General features: G+C 38.7%; 1 protein-coding gene across 2 annotated transcripts in view; it reads left to right on the forward strand.

Annotated features, from left to right (window-relative positions):
- Positions 1–9,843, forward strand: part of LOC136886368 (eukaryotic translation initiation factor 4H) — a 170,575-nt gene extending 160,732 nt beyond the window's left edge. Inside the window, exon 8 of one of the 2 annotated variants that reach the window (XR_010861780.2) lies at positions 9,665–9,842. Coding sequence is in view for 1 of the 2 variants with exons in the window: in XM_067159110.2 (XP_067015211.1) it covers positions 9,665–9,674 (10 nt within the window). In the remaining variant the exon portion in view is untranslated. Of the gene's footprint in view, positions 1–9,664 lie in introns of both variants that reach the window. The other variant, XM_067159110.2, reaches the window with a different exon arrangement.
- Positions 9,844–17,161: the final 7,318 nt, after the last annotated feature.

Raw genomic sequence — 17,161 nt, forward strand, 5'->3', positions numbered from 1 at the left:
AAGGTTAAAATCCCCGACCCGGCCGGGAATCGAACCCGGGACCCTCTGAACCGAAGGCCAGTACGCTGACCGTTCAGCCAATGAGTCGGACACACTATCAGTAATCTGTGGGAGTAAATGTGTACATATTGTCTATTTCTTACTCATATGTAATGTAAAAATGTAGTTTTATTGTAAAATATTAGTTTTAGAAATATATTTGTCAATTCCTCGCATAAGTACAGTATGCTGTTTTCTTTTAATCTCAGTCCATTCTTTAATAGTTCAGTGCTTGTTCAGAAACTTTTGGCCAGCAGTGTATAAGTGGCTTTAATCCAGTTAGCATATTTATTGAACACCATGGACAGCATACCGTACTAATGAATCGATCCTGCAACAGCTCGGCATCAGAACAAGACTGTTGACTCTTATCAACCAAAAACAACTCGGATATTTTGGTCATATTGCCAGAAGGCAGGAGGCAATGGAAATACTTATCATAGAGGGAAAAGTCGAAGGCCGAAGACCTAGAGAACGTGTGCCATTACGATGGATGGATCAGATTAAGAACTTGACCAGGATGAGCTTACAGCAAGCAAGTCACCATGCCCAAAGCAGAGACTCCTGGAGGAAATCACCAAAAGGATTGTCGCGTGATGCCACTACACCCTTGTGAAGGGTTGGACTTAGAGAGAGAGAACAAAATGTGTGATGCAATGTTACCTAGCAACAGTATACATCATCAATCACTACTGATCTGCATTTAGGGCAGTCACCCAGGTGGCAGATTACCTCTCTGTTGTTTTCCTACCCTTTTCTTAAATAATTGCAAAGAAAATGGAAATTTATTGAACACCTCCCTCACTAAATTATTCCAGTCCCTAACTCCCCTTCTGATAAATGAATATTTGCCCCAGTTTGTCCTCTTGAATTCCAACTTTATTCTTCATATTGTGATATTTCCTACTTTTAAAGACACCACTCAAACTTATTCATCTACTAATGTCATTCCATGCCATCTCTCTACTGACAGCTCGGAATATACCGCTTAATTCAAATAATAACAATAAGTTAATTTATTAATTTGACCACCTAATCAATACAATAAATCTTGTCTTTAATAAAGACTTTAACTTATTGTTATTATTTGAATCAAATATCATCAGTACAGATCAAAAGTGATATTTATCACATGTAACATACCAGTTAGTCGAGCAGCTCGTCTCCTTTCTCCCAAGTCTTCCCAGCCCAAACTTTGCAACATTTTTGTAACGCTACTCTTTTGTCAGAAATCACCCAGAACAAATTGAGCTGCTTTTCTTTGGATTTTTCCAGTTCTTGAATCAAGTGATCCTGGTGACTGCCCCATACACTGGAACCATACTCTAGTTGGGGTCTTACCAGAGACTTATATGCCCTCTCCTTTACATCTTTACTACAACCTCTAAACACCCTCATAACCATGTGCAGAGATCTGTACCTTTTATTTACAATCCCATTTATATGATTACCCCAATGAAGATCTTTCCTTCCTAGGTACATAAAAAGATCCCCATAAGGAACTTTCACCCCATCAAGCAGTAATTAAAACTGAGAGAACTTTTCCTATTTGTGAAACTCACAACCTGACTGTTAACCCCATTTATCATCATACCATTGCCTGCTGTCCATTTTACAACATTATCAAGGTCATTTTGCAGTTGTTCACAATCTTGTAACTTATTTATTACTCTATAAAGAATAACATCATCTGCAAAAAGCCTTACCTCTGATTCCACTTCTTTACTCATATAATTTATATATATATAAGAAAACATAAAGTTCCAATAATACTGCCTTGAAGAATTCCCCTCTTAATTATTACAAGGTCAGATAAAGTTTTGCCTACTCCAATTCTCTGAGATCTATTTTATAGAAATATAGCAACCCATTCAGTCACTATTTAGTCACAGGTGGCCACTAAGTGGCTAAAACTAGTCCCAAAACTGATGTAATATTGTATTGAAAAGGTGGACCCTCTTGTCAGTTTATTACTTATAACACATGGCACCTAGTAATCTGCAGTATCAGTTGCTTGGTAGGCCATGGCCCTTCGGGTTTGTTGTGCCATGGGGTTTGGTTTGGTTTTAGTTAGTTATATTAAAAAATACACTTAGGCAACAACACAAAATTACTCATATAGGGAGATTTACAGTAGAACGATTGGCTGAAATGTCCCATTGGTTTGCTTGTTTGAAGACCAATCTGTGATGTAGATTATATTTTACTTCAACAGAAACACCATGATGGGAGATTGTGCACACATCAACAGTGAACTACACAATTCGGTTGACTTTTCAATAAGAGATTATTTTGAATGTCGATCTTTTGAGCATAAAGTTGGCTTGAAAGCAATAATATGCCTTCCTAGACTAAATATTTCACAGAAAAATGGAAAATATATTTCCAAACATTTCTAAAAACTCCATATAACAAATATCAGTAGTTGGCAGGAAACAAATTAATATTAACATATTGTTGTTGTTGTTATTATAATAATTATTTCATTAAAGGTTATGTTCGTTCGTTCAGCTGATTCCACATTTCAGCACTGGTCAGCAGAGTCACCTTTGGTTCAGAGGACCCTGGATTCGATTCCTGGCTGGGTCTGATATTTTAACCTCAAATGGTTAATTCCCCTGATTTGGAGACTGGGTGTTTGTAATGTTCCCAGTGTCCCTCCTACTCACACAATACACTATCCTCCACTCCAATAACACACAGTTTCCTATACATGGTAGATGTCGCGCTCCTTCGCCGGAGAGTGTGTCTTGCAAGGGCTGCACCAGGCTAGGAGAAGCCATGCAAATTTATTATTATTATTATTTTCCAAGGCCTTGATTCACTCGCACTCATTTTATAGGCTGTTTGTACAATGGGTTCACCATTCCCAAAGGCATTTTATTACCTTCTGCCAGGTTCAAATTAGGCTGCCCCTAACATGGAGTCGGACACCTTTTGTAGCCGCTCTTCTGGAGTACAGACGCTACGGGTTTGCCCCTTCCGCCAACTCCACCGTACCGAAGTCCATCTTCTCCGTCGTGGATGCCGTTGAGGTCTTCACCCATAACTCATATGACCCCTGGAGAGAGGGTGTCCCAGTATTTTAAAGCCCCCAGGAACTGGGCTACCTGTTTTTCCGCAGGTTGTATTGGGTATTTCAACCAGCCATACGTACTGTAGGGACCCACTGTCTGCCACCTGGGGATGCGCTCTGTAGGGGTCAGGTTCCCCTGGTTACTTATTGGAAGTTAACCCTACCCACAAAGGTTGAGGTTATTCGCAGAGAACAGTATGGTTTTAGGAAAGACAGATCAACGTTTGACATTAAAACATATGATGGAGAAAAGATGGGAGTTTGGAAAAGACTTAGTGATGACATTTATTGACATTGACAAAGCTTATGACAGTGTGCCCAGACAGGTGGTATGGGACACATTAAGGAAGAAAACAAGTTAACAGAGTGGAAGTGTAAATGATAAAAGCTATGTACAAAAAATGTGTTAGTAGTGTGAAGACTAGTATAGGAAAAACAAAATGGTTTAAAGTTGAAACTAGTCTCCGAAAGGGGAATATACTATCCCCCATACTATTGATAGGGGCCGATGACCTTCGTTGTTAGGCCCCTTAAAACAACAAGCATCATCATCATACTATTGATCATAGTCATGGATGAAATTCATAAGAACATTAAACAGAAATTGGGAAGACAGGCAACAAAAGCCATGTTGTTTGCAGATGATATAGTGATGTGGGGTGAGGATAAAACGGAAGTGCAAAAACAAGTAGATGTATGGAATCAAGAGATAGAAAAATTTGGGATGGAAGTAAGCATGGAGAAAAGTAAAACAATAGTGATGACAAGGGGAAGGAAGAGGAAAGATAAAACTGAATGGTAAAATTCTGGAAGTGGTTAAAAGTTTCAAGTACTTGGGAAGTGTGATCACAGAAGATGGAAGGATAACTGAGGAAATTGGGAAAAGAATACAACAAGCAAACAGCTTCTACCAGAGTGTAAGGGGTATTTTGTGAAATCAAGATGTCCCGAAGAAATGTAAGAAAGTATTATATTCAACCTGTTATGAGCCCATACTAAGCTATGCAGCTGGATCGTGGACTACAACAAAACGAGAAGAGAGTAGAATGCAGGCAGCGGAGATGAAATTCCTTAGAGGTATCAAGGGCAAGACCAGAAAGGATAGAATTAGAAATGAAGAGATAAGGAAAAGGACAGGAATCTTGAAACTTCAAGACAGGATAGAAACAACAAAGCTAAAGTGGTATGGGCATATGATGAGAATGGGAGAAGAGAGAGTGCCAAAGAAATGCTTTTTCAGAAAAGTTAACAGGAAAGAGACTACGAGGAAGACCCCGAAAGAGGTGGACAGATTCAGTATGGGAGTGCATAGAGAAGAGGGGAGGAAAACCAGAAGATGTACTTAAAAAAGGAGAAGAGTGGTGGAGAGACAGGCAGCGATGGAGGTCCTTGATTTACAACCCGACCCGGGAAGCTGGAAACGGGAAATGAAGATGATGATGATGATTATTATTATTATTATTTATTTATGATCATTCCAACCTGCTATGGGTTACGATTACACAACTTCCTTGACTGTTGCTGTTCTTTCATTTTACGCCAATACACCTTCATTCTCTGGCTCGCTTTTGCTCGTTCCCCATCCAAGACCACCCTTCTTGTTCTCCTTTGTTTCCCTACGAACAGATCCGCTCCGTCATCTCTGCAATTTTCTTTCTGAACACTGTTCTGTTTGTAATATCTCCCGCCTCACTGCCACATTTTTTTTAAGATCCTCATGAAGTTGTTGTTGTTGTTGTTGTTGTTGTTGTTGTTGTTGTTGTTGTTGTTGTTGTTGTTGTTGTTGTTGTTGTTGTTGTTGTTGTTGTTGTTGTTGTTGTTGTTGTTGTTGTTGTTGTTGTTGTTGTTGTTGTTGTTGTTGTTGTTGTTGTTGTTGTTGTTGTTGTTGTTGTTGTTGTTGTTGTTGTTGTTGTTGTTGTTGTTGTTGTTGTTGTTGTTGTTGTTGTTGTTGTTGTTGTTGTTGTTGTTGTTGTTGTTGTTGTTGTTGTTGTTGTTGTTGTTGTTGTTGTTGTTGTTGTTGTTGAAAATGTACAGCCTGTTTTCAGTCATTTGACCGGGACAGGAATGGAACGAATGAAGCCCCCAGCAGCGAGGATAGGAATTGTGCCGGCTGCCGAAGCCTGTCGCACTCCTCTGTGGCAATGATTAATGAATGACAGATGAAATGAAATGATATCGAAGAGTGTTGCTGGAATGAATTATGACAGAGAAAACCGGAGTACCAGGAGGAAAACCTGTCCCGCCTCCGCTTTATCCAGCACAAATCTATGGAGTGACTTGGATTTGAACCACGGAACCCAGCAGTGATAGGCCGGCGCACTGCTGCCTGAGCCACGGAGGCTATTATTATTATTCAGAATTGACATTATCTTGTCAACATGTAAAAGAATACTGGTGAACACATAGGTATACATTAAGCTAAATTATCATAGTGATGGTGATTATTGTTTTAAGAGGAAGTGCAACTAGGCAACCATACTCTATTTAACACTATAACTAATAAGAGAAAGGTTCTTCATAGAGGACCTACGAGAGTGGATGCTACTACATTCTACACCTGCCTACAACAGTGTTCTACAAGAACTTTATTCAAAGAAGAAGGAAACATGGAGCACGTTTTATACCATGGATGCCATGATGACTCAGGATTGGAAACAACAAAATTATGAGCTACAGCATGTCATGACATGATTTGCGGTACATGGCTTTCATCGCAGAATATGTGACGATACGAAACATCATGATCCACAGGAGGATTGTGTGTGTCGGCTGTGCAAGAATCGTTGTGATCGTTATCACCTTCAGGAATGTGGAAAAAGAGTGGTGTCTTTGACCAAATTTTGTAGTGATTAACACAGAGAATTACATATTGTATTCTAAGTGAAAATTTATTAGATACAAAATTATATTTTTATCTACTTGTTTCTTGCAAGTGTTACATATGAAATGTTATTTCTTTCGCAATGTAAATACAATGTTAGAATAGTTTAGATATTAGATTATTAGGCTGATTCCAGACACTGAAAAATAAACACATGTAAACAATTGCCACTGTAATTGTAATTAGATATCCTATAGTGCACAATAAAGAAATAAAGAAATAAATGTATCTATTTCATGGCCATTGGCTGCATTAAATTAAATGATATAACATTAATCATAGAGAAAAAGAAAGGAATCCGACACTTCAAAAAATGAAGGCATCAGCCAAAGAAAGACAAGAGTCACGAAGGGTGTGAAAATGAAAGACTACTCAGGCCTCGATACCTAATACCGTTAGGGTCAGAAAAGAACAAGAATTGACCACGGAGAATTTTAATGTGTTAATATAAAATGTCTGTGACCATTAGCAGAAATTAGGAATCAGAAGTGTGGTGGGGGGAGGGTACAAAAACTGATAGAGGGATATAGCAGGTAGGGGGTGGGGTGAACATCAAAATTGAAAAGAGAAAAAGCTACAAAATGGTAAGTTTTCTATGCTCTCTGGGCAAATTTTGAGAGAGAGGTAAAGGTTGACGGTCCACCAACTTACATGCGGTAATCATATTTTTTTGAGATTTTTATTCGATACTATACAATAAAAATCAGGAAAGTTGTTCACACAAGGAGATTTGAGGAAGATGAGAAGAAACTAACATGATGTACCTGGTCAGAGGAACAAAACTGACGACAATCGATGAGAATTAAGAACTATTGGGCTAGAAGGAAAGCTCAACAAATGTTGATTCCACGTGGTTGTAAGTGACCCATTTGCCAGAAGAGGAAGAAGAAGACTATACAATAAAATTTTCACCAAAGAAATAATAATTACAGATATATTACAATTAAAAAACACTGCAAACTAACAAAGTAACAGATACCAGATAGAACTACACAGACACGTTGAGTGAGACCGCAAGTGACTAGCAGGCGAATCAAACCTTGGTGTCCATGACCTTGATAAAAATATTCCCCTGCTACCCTTCCTCACAGCACATGCTAAGTCTTCACTATTTGCTGTGGCGCTGTACGAATCCATTAGATGTAACTAATGACATTTTGTGCATATTTCCGCTGAGAATTTTGCTTAATAATTAAAGAAATAAATGGAAAGAATTAGCTGATAAGACATCAGGTCTTGTACAATTTACTTTTTTTAAATAACTCCTAGTTTCAGGCAGATAAAATGAATAAAACTGTAATGTTTTCTCCACAATCTAGGGGAGGTGGGGGCTGTCCCCACTAATCGCCATCACTGACAGTTGATCCCATACATTCTGAGAGTAGAAATAGTCAGTCACATTAATTTAGTCATTTGTGATTGCTTATATCATTCTCTTTAGCTGATGTTTTGTGAGAGGTGCTTTTGCTTTCTTTCTGTCTCGTTCTTACTCTGACAAATCATCCTCCTCCATTCCTCTTACCCAGCTCCTGACATTCTCCATCTTCCTCTCTCTTTCCACCATTCCTGTTTCATCATTTTGTCCCAGTCCAGGTTTCTTCTTCTTGCACTCCACTTTATTGAATCAATCCACCTTGTTCTGGGTCTCATTCTCCTTCCCTTGAATTTCATCTCCATCATCTGTTTTGGTTTTCTTTCCTCTGCCATCCTCTTTACATGTCCAAACCATCTTAGTTTACTCCTATCAGTTCTCTCATTTAGGTTTCCCATTTGGACTTTCTTTCTCTCATCTTTGTTTCTCAATCTATCTTTCCTATCATACTTCTTAAGTATTTCATTTCACTGGCTTGAATTCTACTCTCCTCCCTACTTGTCGTTGTCCAGGTCTCGGCCATTTAAGACACTGATGACCAGCCCCAGAGATCTCCATAGTGCTGCGGCCAGCGGCCATTGACGGGCCCCGGATATCTCCGTTTTTACACACGGCATGATTTGTAGCTTCTTGTGCTATCTGCTGGCTATAATTTTAACAACTTTCAATCATGTCATGGAGTAGAGGGATCGTAGATTTTAGTACTGATGTATTTTTAATTGTATGATTTTTGTAACCATGGAAACTTTGTATATATACGGGTGTTCTTACGCGCCGAGAATCATTGTGCAAGATGGCAACGTACCCTGTGTGACGACAAACTACTTCAACATTTATATGCACTGATGTGGCACATGGGTGATGAGCCCTGAGAATTCTCATAGTTTCTCAGCTCATAGTAGGTGATGGGCTACGAGAATTCTCGCTTTTATGTACCTTGTATTTCCTTATTATTGATGAAATTGTGGGTGAGATTCATCATCATCATTGTACAGTTCCAGTTTCCCGGGTACTGTTAATGAGCCTCTTCCACTTCTTCCTGTCCATATACAACTTGTCATGGAGAACATCATCCACTGTCCATCCTCTGGTAACTAGATCAACCTTGATCATGTCCATCCGTCGGGTTTTAGGTCTTCCTGCAGGTCTTTTTCCCCTCCACCTGTCTTTCCAAATTTATTCTGGCTGTTCTTGTAGGCTCCTTCCTCATCACATGCCCGTAGCACTGTAGTCTGAAATTATGAGTTTCAAATGGTGTAGTTATGGAATATAAATTATCGCTGCATCTTTCTTTCTTTAAACCTTCCTGTATTTGACAAATAATGTTGGATATGTAGAGTTATTCCCTGAAGCTTCAGTGCAGATGTTAACATGCCGCGTTGTGTTCAGTTGCCGACGGCTACCGATACTTGTGATTAATTATGTACAGATTGGTTATAATAAGTAATGAGAAACAGTGAATTAGATATTTCTAATGATTAACGGCTAACACTAAACGGGAAGTAGCCCTAAAAAGAAATCTTTGCATACTTGAAAACAATGAGTACACAAATGGAACAAACACGGCATTCATACTACACTGTACTTTGAAAGACTATTAAATGGAGACACAAATGATATTGCTTTGAAAAGTATCACAATGTAGAGATTACAAAGCAACCTAGTGAGTACATGTTCCAAGTTTGAGGTCAATATCTTGAATAACTTTTGAGTTGCAGTAGTTTGAGTGCAGCAGTGTAATTTGTTTCTTGGAGGCTTGAACTATTTGTCTACATGGGGTAGCAGCCTCTGTTCGGGGCCCATCGTCAATGTATTAAGTCAATATGGATGTATAATAAATTTTGTACATTATCTCTTTACACTTCATTATTCCAAACCAGGTTTCTTACACTCTGGTAGAATGCATTGCCCTGTTGCACCCTCTTGCTAATCTCTATGTCCAGCCTTGTATTTTGTATTAATTCACTCCCTAGGTATTTGAAACTGTCAACAGTTTCAAGGCTTTGACCACAAATTTTCACATTGCCTTTCCCTTGTCTTTATCCTCTTGATATCACCATGGTCTTGCTTTTCCCTGTGCTAATTTTTACACCTTACTTTTCAGTTTTCTTGTTCAGTGCATCAAATTGTTCTTGTGCTTCTTTGCTGTTTGTTCCCCACTCCACAGTATTGTCTGCAAATGGTAACAACTTCATCTCCCTATTTCCACGTGCTTCATATTGATTTGAATATTTCTATTTAAGATGTAATAACTGAAGTTATTCTCATTAGTGTTTTCATTTTCTCTTGTTTACAGAGTCGATTAAAAGAACGCCATGCCTCCTTTGCGTCCATCATCAAGAGTCATCCGCTGCAGAGTTTTACTGACAGAACATGTGTTTGCTTGGTTGGTTTTCACCTTTGCTTTCTAATAAAAGAAATGTTTGAAATAAAGATAAAGACAGTGTGTAATGCAATCATCTCCTAGTAAAAATAAACAGAAGAATTGTTGTGGATGAATTATAAATATACAGTGTGTTTGAAATTAGTCTCCGCAGCAAGCTTTGCAGCTGTAATAATGTACCACACAAAGATAGGCTGTTAACAAACTTGAAACCTGGGCTGTGTTGCTCAGACGGTTGAGGCACTGCCCTTCTGACCTCAACTTGGCAGGTTCGATCCTGGCTCGGTCCGATGGTATTTCAAGGTGCTCAAATAGGTCAGCCTCTTGTTGGTAGATTTACTAGCACATAAAAGAACTCCTGCGGGACTAAATTCTGGCACCTCGGCAACTCCGACATAAAAGTATCATAAGTTATGAATTTCATTATGGTCCGTATTGACAATTGATCACTATCAAAGGGTAAGAAGGGTCCACCTATTCAGTACCATGGTATTCAATGGTATTGACTAGGTGGACCCTTCTCTGCCCTTTGATAGTAACCATAAAAGTGGTTAGTGGGACGTAAAGCCAATAACATTATTATTAAAGCAGCTTGAAAAGGAATGAAGTGTAAGCCAGCACTTACCAGGTTCACAGCAGATGTTGAAAATGTTAACCATGAAGTTCCAAGCATAGGACAAAGTGCTTTCACTTATTAACAAATACTTTCACCAATGTTTCACTATGCATAGAGTTAACAGAATTTGTTATGGCTTCTTTAAATTCCTCTTTTTCTGGAAGTATATTGGTAAACCGAGGATCTGGCAGCGTTTGTTGGTCGGAGCCCTCGTGAAATTACTCGTTCTTCGTATACATCACTTAAAATTTGCTTGGAGCAATTCGAGGTATAAACTTTGGCTCCATTTTATTGGAAGAATGAGCCCATAATTTCCGTTTCATTCAGTTCTGCAATGAACTACTGAATTTACTGTGCAGGTAAAAAACAACGGCCCAATAATTATGAACGAGAGATTGCAATGAAGTTGTGTTCGAACCCTACTGTCGGTAGCCCTAAAGATAGTTATCTGTGGTTTACCATATTCACACCAGGCAAATGCTGGGGCTGCACCTTAATTAAGGCCATGGCTGCTTCCATCCCACTCCTTTTCCATCATCGTCATAAGACCTATCTGTGTCGGTACGATGTAAAGCAACTTGTAAAAAAGAGAAAAGTTGTATTTTACAAATTGCATGTGGATTTATCATAGGATATAGATTTATGTAACCAGATAATTGAAATCAAGCTTCATCAGTAAAAGATGTTGTGTCTTATACTTCCTTTCCGTGATGATTAACAAACGGCTGAAACCACTCGCAATAAAAAATCATCTTCTCTGAGCCTGCCAACTTCAACTCCTGAACAACAGAGTTATACAGATAAAGATATAGCATCTTTCTTGCTGCTCTGCGCGCTGTGAAGACAGATATGCTAGTCTGCAGTCCACATGGATTTATACAGGCTTTTAAGGATCCTGTCGTAAATATTCAGAAGTTTCTCTTCTGTTAAGATTGGTGCTCTGCCGTTCTTTAAAGCATCAAACATCACACCGCAGTTACAAAATATACTTATTAAATCTCGCATGGTATCATGATGTGGTAGAACTGAGTCGGAAAACTGTTTGTGAAATCTTCTTTTCATTATGTTCCTGTATTTGTCATGTATTTTTATGGAAAACCAACTCCACTAAAGGCATTCATTTCTGTGTTGTAAGCATCATAAGTCTCACAGGCTACTAACCACCTCCCCTGACCTTTACTTTAACAGCATTTAATCCTGCTCAACTTGGCGGAAACGTTGCCAATATACGCAAGTATTACCGTCAGCCAAGGTCACTGCAGAGACACATTTCTAACGCACTGTATGTAAAAAAAAAAACAGAGAGAGAGAGAGACAAGCAAAGGAGAGAATCATTGGTTGTTATTTCTTTCCTTTGCTTTCATTAATACAATCAAGTAAATTAATTGATAATTTGTATGTAGACGAGACAAAAAGCAAGTTTCCCTATTTTTTTGAAAACAGGGAAAGCTAAGATGAAGCATATAGGTTAGATTTAGTTCCATTCCCATAATTTTATGTATCATCATCATCATCATCATCATCATCATCATCTGTGAATCCTTCCAGCAGATCAGGTAGGACTTGTTAATGCCTCCACCTGTTTCTTTCTTTGTAAACCTCTCATATTTTGTATTTTTTTCTTTTTCTTTTTTTTTTTTTTTTTTTTTTTTGCTAGAGCTTGGGCTGTACCTTAATTAAAGCCATGGTCACTTCCTTCCCACCCCTAGCCCTTTCCTATCCCATCATCGTCATAAAACCCATCTGTGTCGGTGTGACACAAAGAAAATTGTAAACCGCCTCATTCTGGGACATCCAACTTGTCTTTTTCCTGGCAAAATCCTCACCAAGTACTACCTGATAATCTGAGTCTCCTACATTCACTTTACATGACCAAATCATTTCAGTCGTACAGTTCTCAGTCATTCTTCCCTTGTCGAGTTTACCTGCATGTCTCTTTTGATGTAATCATTCCTTGTTCTGCTCCTTCTCATCTTCTGTATAACAGGTCTTAGAAACTACGTATCCTACTCTTGTAATTTAGTGATGTCTCTTGTATTTAGTACAGAATATGTTGTGAACGGCAGAAGGTATGTTTTAAACATTGTCTGTTATCTCTTAAAGAAATTGTCTCATCCAAGACGAGATTCTACACTTGGTAGGTGAAGTTAGATCCTTTGGACAGTCTATTTTGTAGTTTAATACTCTCATCACTGGAGATGGCACTTCCTCCTTTTTCTGTGTATTCGCCGAAGTTCATACGTAGCAGTGTTCTGACAGGGTACTGCTGAGAGAGAAGCGTAGTTCCTATTAAAGCCATGCATAGAATAATCGTATGTACTATATATCCATAACCACATTTCTATATGTTGATATGATATCTTACAATAGTAATGGATGACATCATGAGAACAGCAAAAGCAGCATATGGAGGAAGAGAAATGAACATGATGTTATTTGCAGATGATATTGTGATTTGGGGAGAAGACGAGAGGAAGGTTCAAGAACAGTTGAATGTGGTGAATGGGAAGATTGAAGAATGTGGATTGAAAATAAGTGTAGAAAAGACTAAAACTCTTGTTATGACTAGAGTGGAGAAAGAAGGGAAAGGTCAGATTAGACTTGCAGACAAGCCCCTGGAAGTAGTGGAAACGTTTAAATACCTGGGGAGTGAATTAATGGAGAATGCTCGACTGGATGCTGAGATTAGTAAAAGGATTCAAGCTGGAAGTTGTTTCTATCATAGTGTAAGAAATATGTTATGGGACAAAGATGTGCCAATGGAAGCAAAGGATACTATGTACAAGATGTATTACGTACCCATAACAACTTACGGAGCAGAAACTTGGACAATGACAAAGAAGGATGAGAGTCGAATACAGGCAGCCGAAATGAAATTCTTGAGGAGTATTATACAGAAGAGTAGAAGAGACAAAATAAGGAATGAGAAAATCCGGGAAGAAATTGGAGTGGAAAAAATGAATGATAGAATAGAGAAGAGCCGACTAAGATGGTTTGGGCACATAAAGCGAATTAGCGACGATAGAATGCCAAAAAAGGTGATGGAAATGCAAATTCAAGGAAGGAGAGGCCGTGGACGACCACGATTGAGATGGAAGGATACCATCCAACGCAGCATTATAGAAAGAAACCTGGACTGGGACACAGTGTTGGAGGAGGAGTGGTGGAAAGACCGAAGAAAGTGGAGAGGAACCATATTTGCCCCTACCCGGCTACAGCTGGATAAAGGGAAATGATGATGATGATGATGATGATGATGATGATGATATGATATCTCATAGCACACAGTCAGTTATCAGTGATCTGCATTTAGGACTGCCGCTCAGGAGGTAGATTCCCTATCATTTGTTGCCTTGTCTTTTCTTAAAATGGAAATTTATCGAACATTTCCCTTGATAAATTATTTCATTCCCTAATTCCCCTTCCTCATCATCATCATGAATTCCTTCCTGCGAGCCGGGTAGGATATTTAAGAACAATGTGCCTCCATTTATTACGGTCCTGGTATGCTGCTTTTCTCTAGGGCATCCCATGTTTCTCATCTCTTCTCTAGGTCTTCTCTTATCTGATCTAACCACCTATTACTAGGGCGTCCAATTGGTCTTCGTCCCAGAACGATCTTTTCAAAATACTTCCTTGGTGTTCGAGTCACCTGCATTCGCTTAACGTGTCCTGGCCACTTCAGCCTTGTAACCCTCAGCCTTTCTTCCATGGTCAGGTTGACCTGCAGGTCTCTTCGTATCTGATCATTCCTAATTCTGTCCTTCCTTTTTTTCTGTACAGCTAATCTAAGGAACTTCATTTCAACACCTTGCAGTTGACTTGCTTCTCTTTTATGTGTGACACAACTCTCCAGACTATACGTCATGATGGGCAGGAGATGTTTTAAACATGATCTGTTTAGCCCTCTTAGAAACCCCCTTGTCCTATACTATGTTCCGTACTTGATAGAAGAAGTTGGATCCTTTTTGCACCCTGCTCAACACTTTGTTCTTGACACTTCCATCATTAATTCCCCTTCCTTTAAATTAATATTTGCCCCCCATTATCCCATTGAATTTCAACTGTATCTTCACATTACGATCTTTCCTACCTTCAAAAGCCCCACTCAAGCTTATTTGTCTACTAATGCCATTCCATGCCATCTCTCCACTGACAGGTCGGAACATCCCGCTTAATCTAACAGCTCATCTCCTTACTCCCGAGTCTTTCCAGCCCAAATTTTACATAATTTTTGTAACACTACTCTTTTGTCGGAAATCACTCAGAACAAATCGTGCTGCTTTCCTTTGGATCTTTTCCAGTTCTCATATCAAATAATCCTGGTGTTGGTCCCATAATCTAATTGGGGTCTTACGAGAGACATATACACCCTCTACTTTACATTCTTACTACAACCCCTAAATACCCTCATAACGATACAAACAGATCTGCAACCTTTATTTACAACCTTATTAATGTGATTGCCCCAATGAAGATTTTTCCTTATATTAACTCCTAAGTACTTACTGTAATCCCCATGAGGTACTTTCACCCCTTCAATACAGTAGTTAAAACTGAGGGGACTTACCTATTCAACAGTAACTGGCATTGTGCTCATCAAACAAATTTGTTCGAGCATTTCCTGGAAGTGCTTGTTCATTAACAAGCGTCAATTCCCTGTCAGTCTTATAAATATTTTCTGGACCAGTTTTATCCCCCCCGGTATATGCTTTTATATGACCAATAAACCTTGTCATCATGCCAGAAAAAGTTAGAAATGTGTTTGAATTTTACTTAAATTTGTAAAAGAAAAAAAAATGAGACCAAGATAAAAATATGACATGCCAAAGAAATTGCATAAAATGAATTTTATTGATTGATTCTGCCCTTCAAGGGTATGCCATAGAAATCTTTCGAACTGTTTTCCTCACTGGAGCAAAAAGTGCAATCGTAGGGTGACCAGATACAAATAGATAAAAAAGAAGATAAAATTATTTAAAAAGGAGAGGAATGCAAGAAAAAAGAGGACATATAAATCCTCTCCATTGAGAGTCTGAATTTAGACTTATATTCTAATTTTCACATACATAAATAAAATGTATCCATTTCCATATTTTACAGTAAATTTTGACACAATTTAAACAATGAAACTAATTTACATGCCTTGCTGGTACTTTTCTGAAGATTCAGTGGCCTTCAGAAGTTTTGGCGTGTCTAACATATATTTATACGAAGATACACATGTGACTTCCTTTAGATTATATTGAACCATTAAGAGGATTTTCACAGTTTCTACTTTGAAAAAGTTTATATTATCAGTCAATTGTGCTAAGATTAATGAAAATAATCTTTCTACTTTTGCTTTGTGACCTGGTATAGGAAAAAAGTATTCTGCAAGATTCAATAACTCTGAACTACAATCAGCTGACTTCCATGAATTGAAATACTTTGCCCATTTCTGACTACAAGGTAACTTGTTAAATTCAGGGTCATTGCTACTCCCATTCAGGAATTGTTCGAAATTGCAGAATTGATCAAAATATTTCAGACCATCAATTTGAAAGGATTTAGATTTAGCTCGCAAATACAGAATACATTTTTCAGCATCACAATAATCAGTATCTTTTCAGTGCCATCCATTTAAAACAGGCTACCTTCAAATCCCAGTAATCTCCTGTCGCTTGTCACACATTAACATAGCAGTGTTCTGACGCAGTACTGCTGAGAGAGAAGCGTAGCATCTATATTATCACAACACAAGGCATGCACAGAATAATCACATGTACTGTATAACCATAATCACATTTCTTTATAATGTCCAGCTCCATGGCTAAATGGTTAGCATGCTGGCCTTTGGTCACAGGAATTTTATAACCACCATTGGTTAATTTTGCTGGCACGGGGGTGTATGTGTTGTCTTCATCATCATTTCATCCTCATCACGTTGCGCAGTTCGCCTACGGGCGTCAAATCAAAAGACCTGCACCTGGCGAGCCGAACATGTCCTCGGACACTCCCGGCACTAAAAGCCATACGCCATTTCATTTCTATATCGATGTGATATCGATGATACCTTATCATTAAAATTACACATACATATACCATCAGCCTAGTCAATACTTAAAATATGTTAAATGTTTATTAAAGCTTGAGCGCTTCCACCAACGAAAACTTCAGTCCATCTTTAGAATCAAAAGGGAAGACCATGTCACCAACATTGCCGTTCTTGAGAAAGCGCATGCCAAGAGCATAGAATCATCCATCATTGATCATCATGTCCGTCGGATGAGATACCAGATTTCCACGCCAAATTCTGTATAGTGAACTTTGTTCTGGCACCAGACCTCGTGGAGCCCCCATGAGGCACTACAAGGACCAGCTTAAGCACACTATGAAGATGACAGGTCTCAATCTACAAACCTGGGACACGCTTGCTCAAGACCATACAATCTGGCGCTGGACCACGCCTGCTGCTGTCAATCTGTTTGAAAGGTAACGATGCAAATGTGAAGAGGCCAGGAGAGAAGCACAAAAACTCTATGCAGCACAACCACGCCCTCCTCCAACAATTTTGGCAATATGCATGGACTCTTATTCCATGTTAGAATTGACTGTTGAACCATCAAAAGTACATCCACAGACAGAAGAAAATTATTGGAAAAAGTTAATTACTCTGAAATGAGTTAAAGCCGACGACGACATCGTGTACACGTTTCAAAAGCATCATTTCTCTCTTCTTCAGCTGTTATACAATTTGCCCAAAATTCTTAGACCTATTATCTATAACATTATTTTGTACACTTTCATATGGT

This window comes from Anabrus simplex, chromosome X, assembly GCF_040414725.1.
Source record: "Anabrus simplex isolate iqAnaSimp1 chromosome X, ASM4041472v1, whole genome shotgun sequence".
Lineage (NCBI taxonomy): Eukaryota > Metazoa > Arthropoda > Insecta > Orthoptera > Tettigoniidae > Anabrus > Anabrus simplex.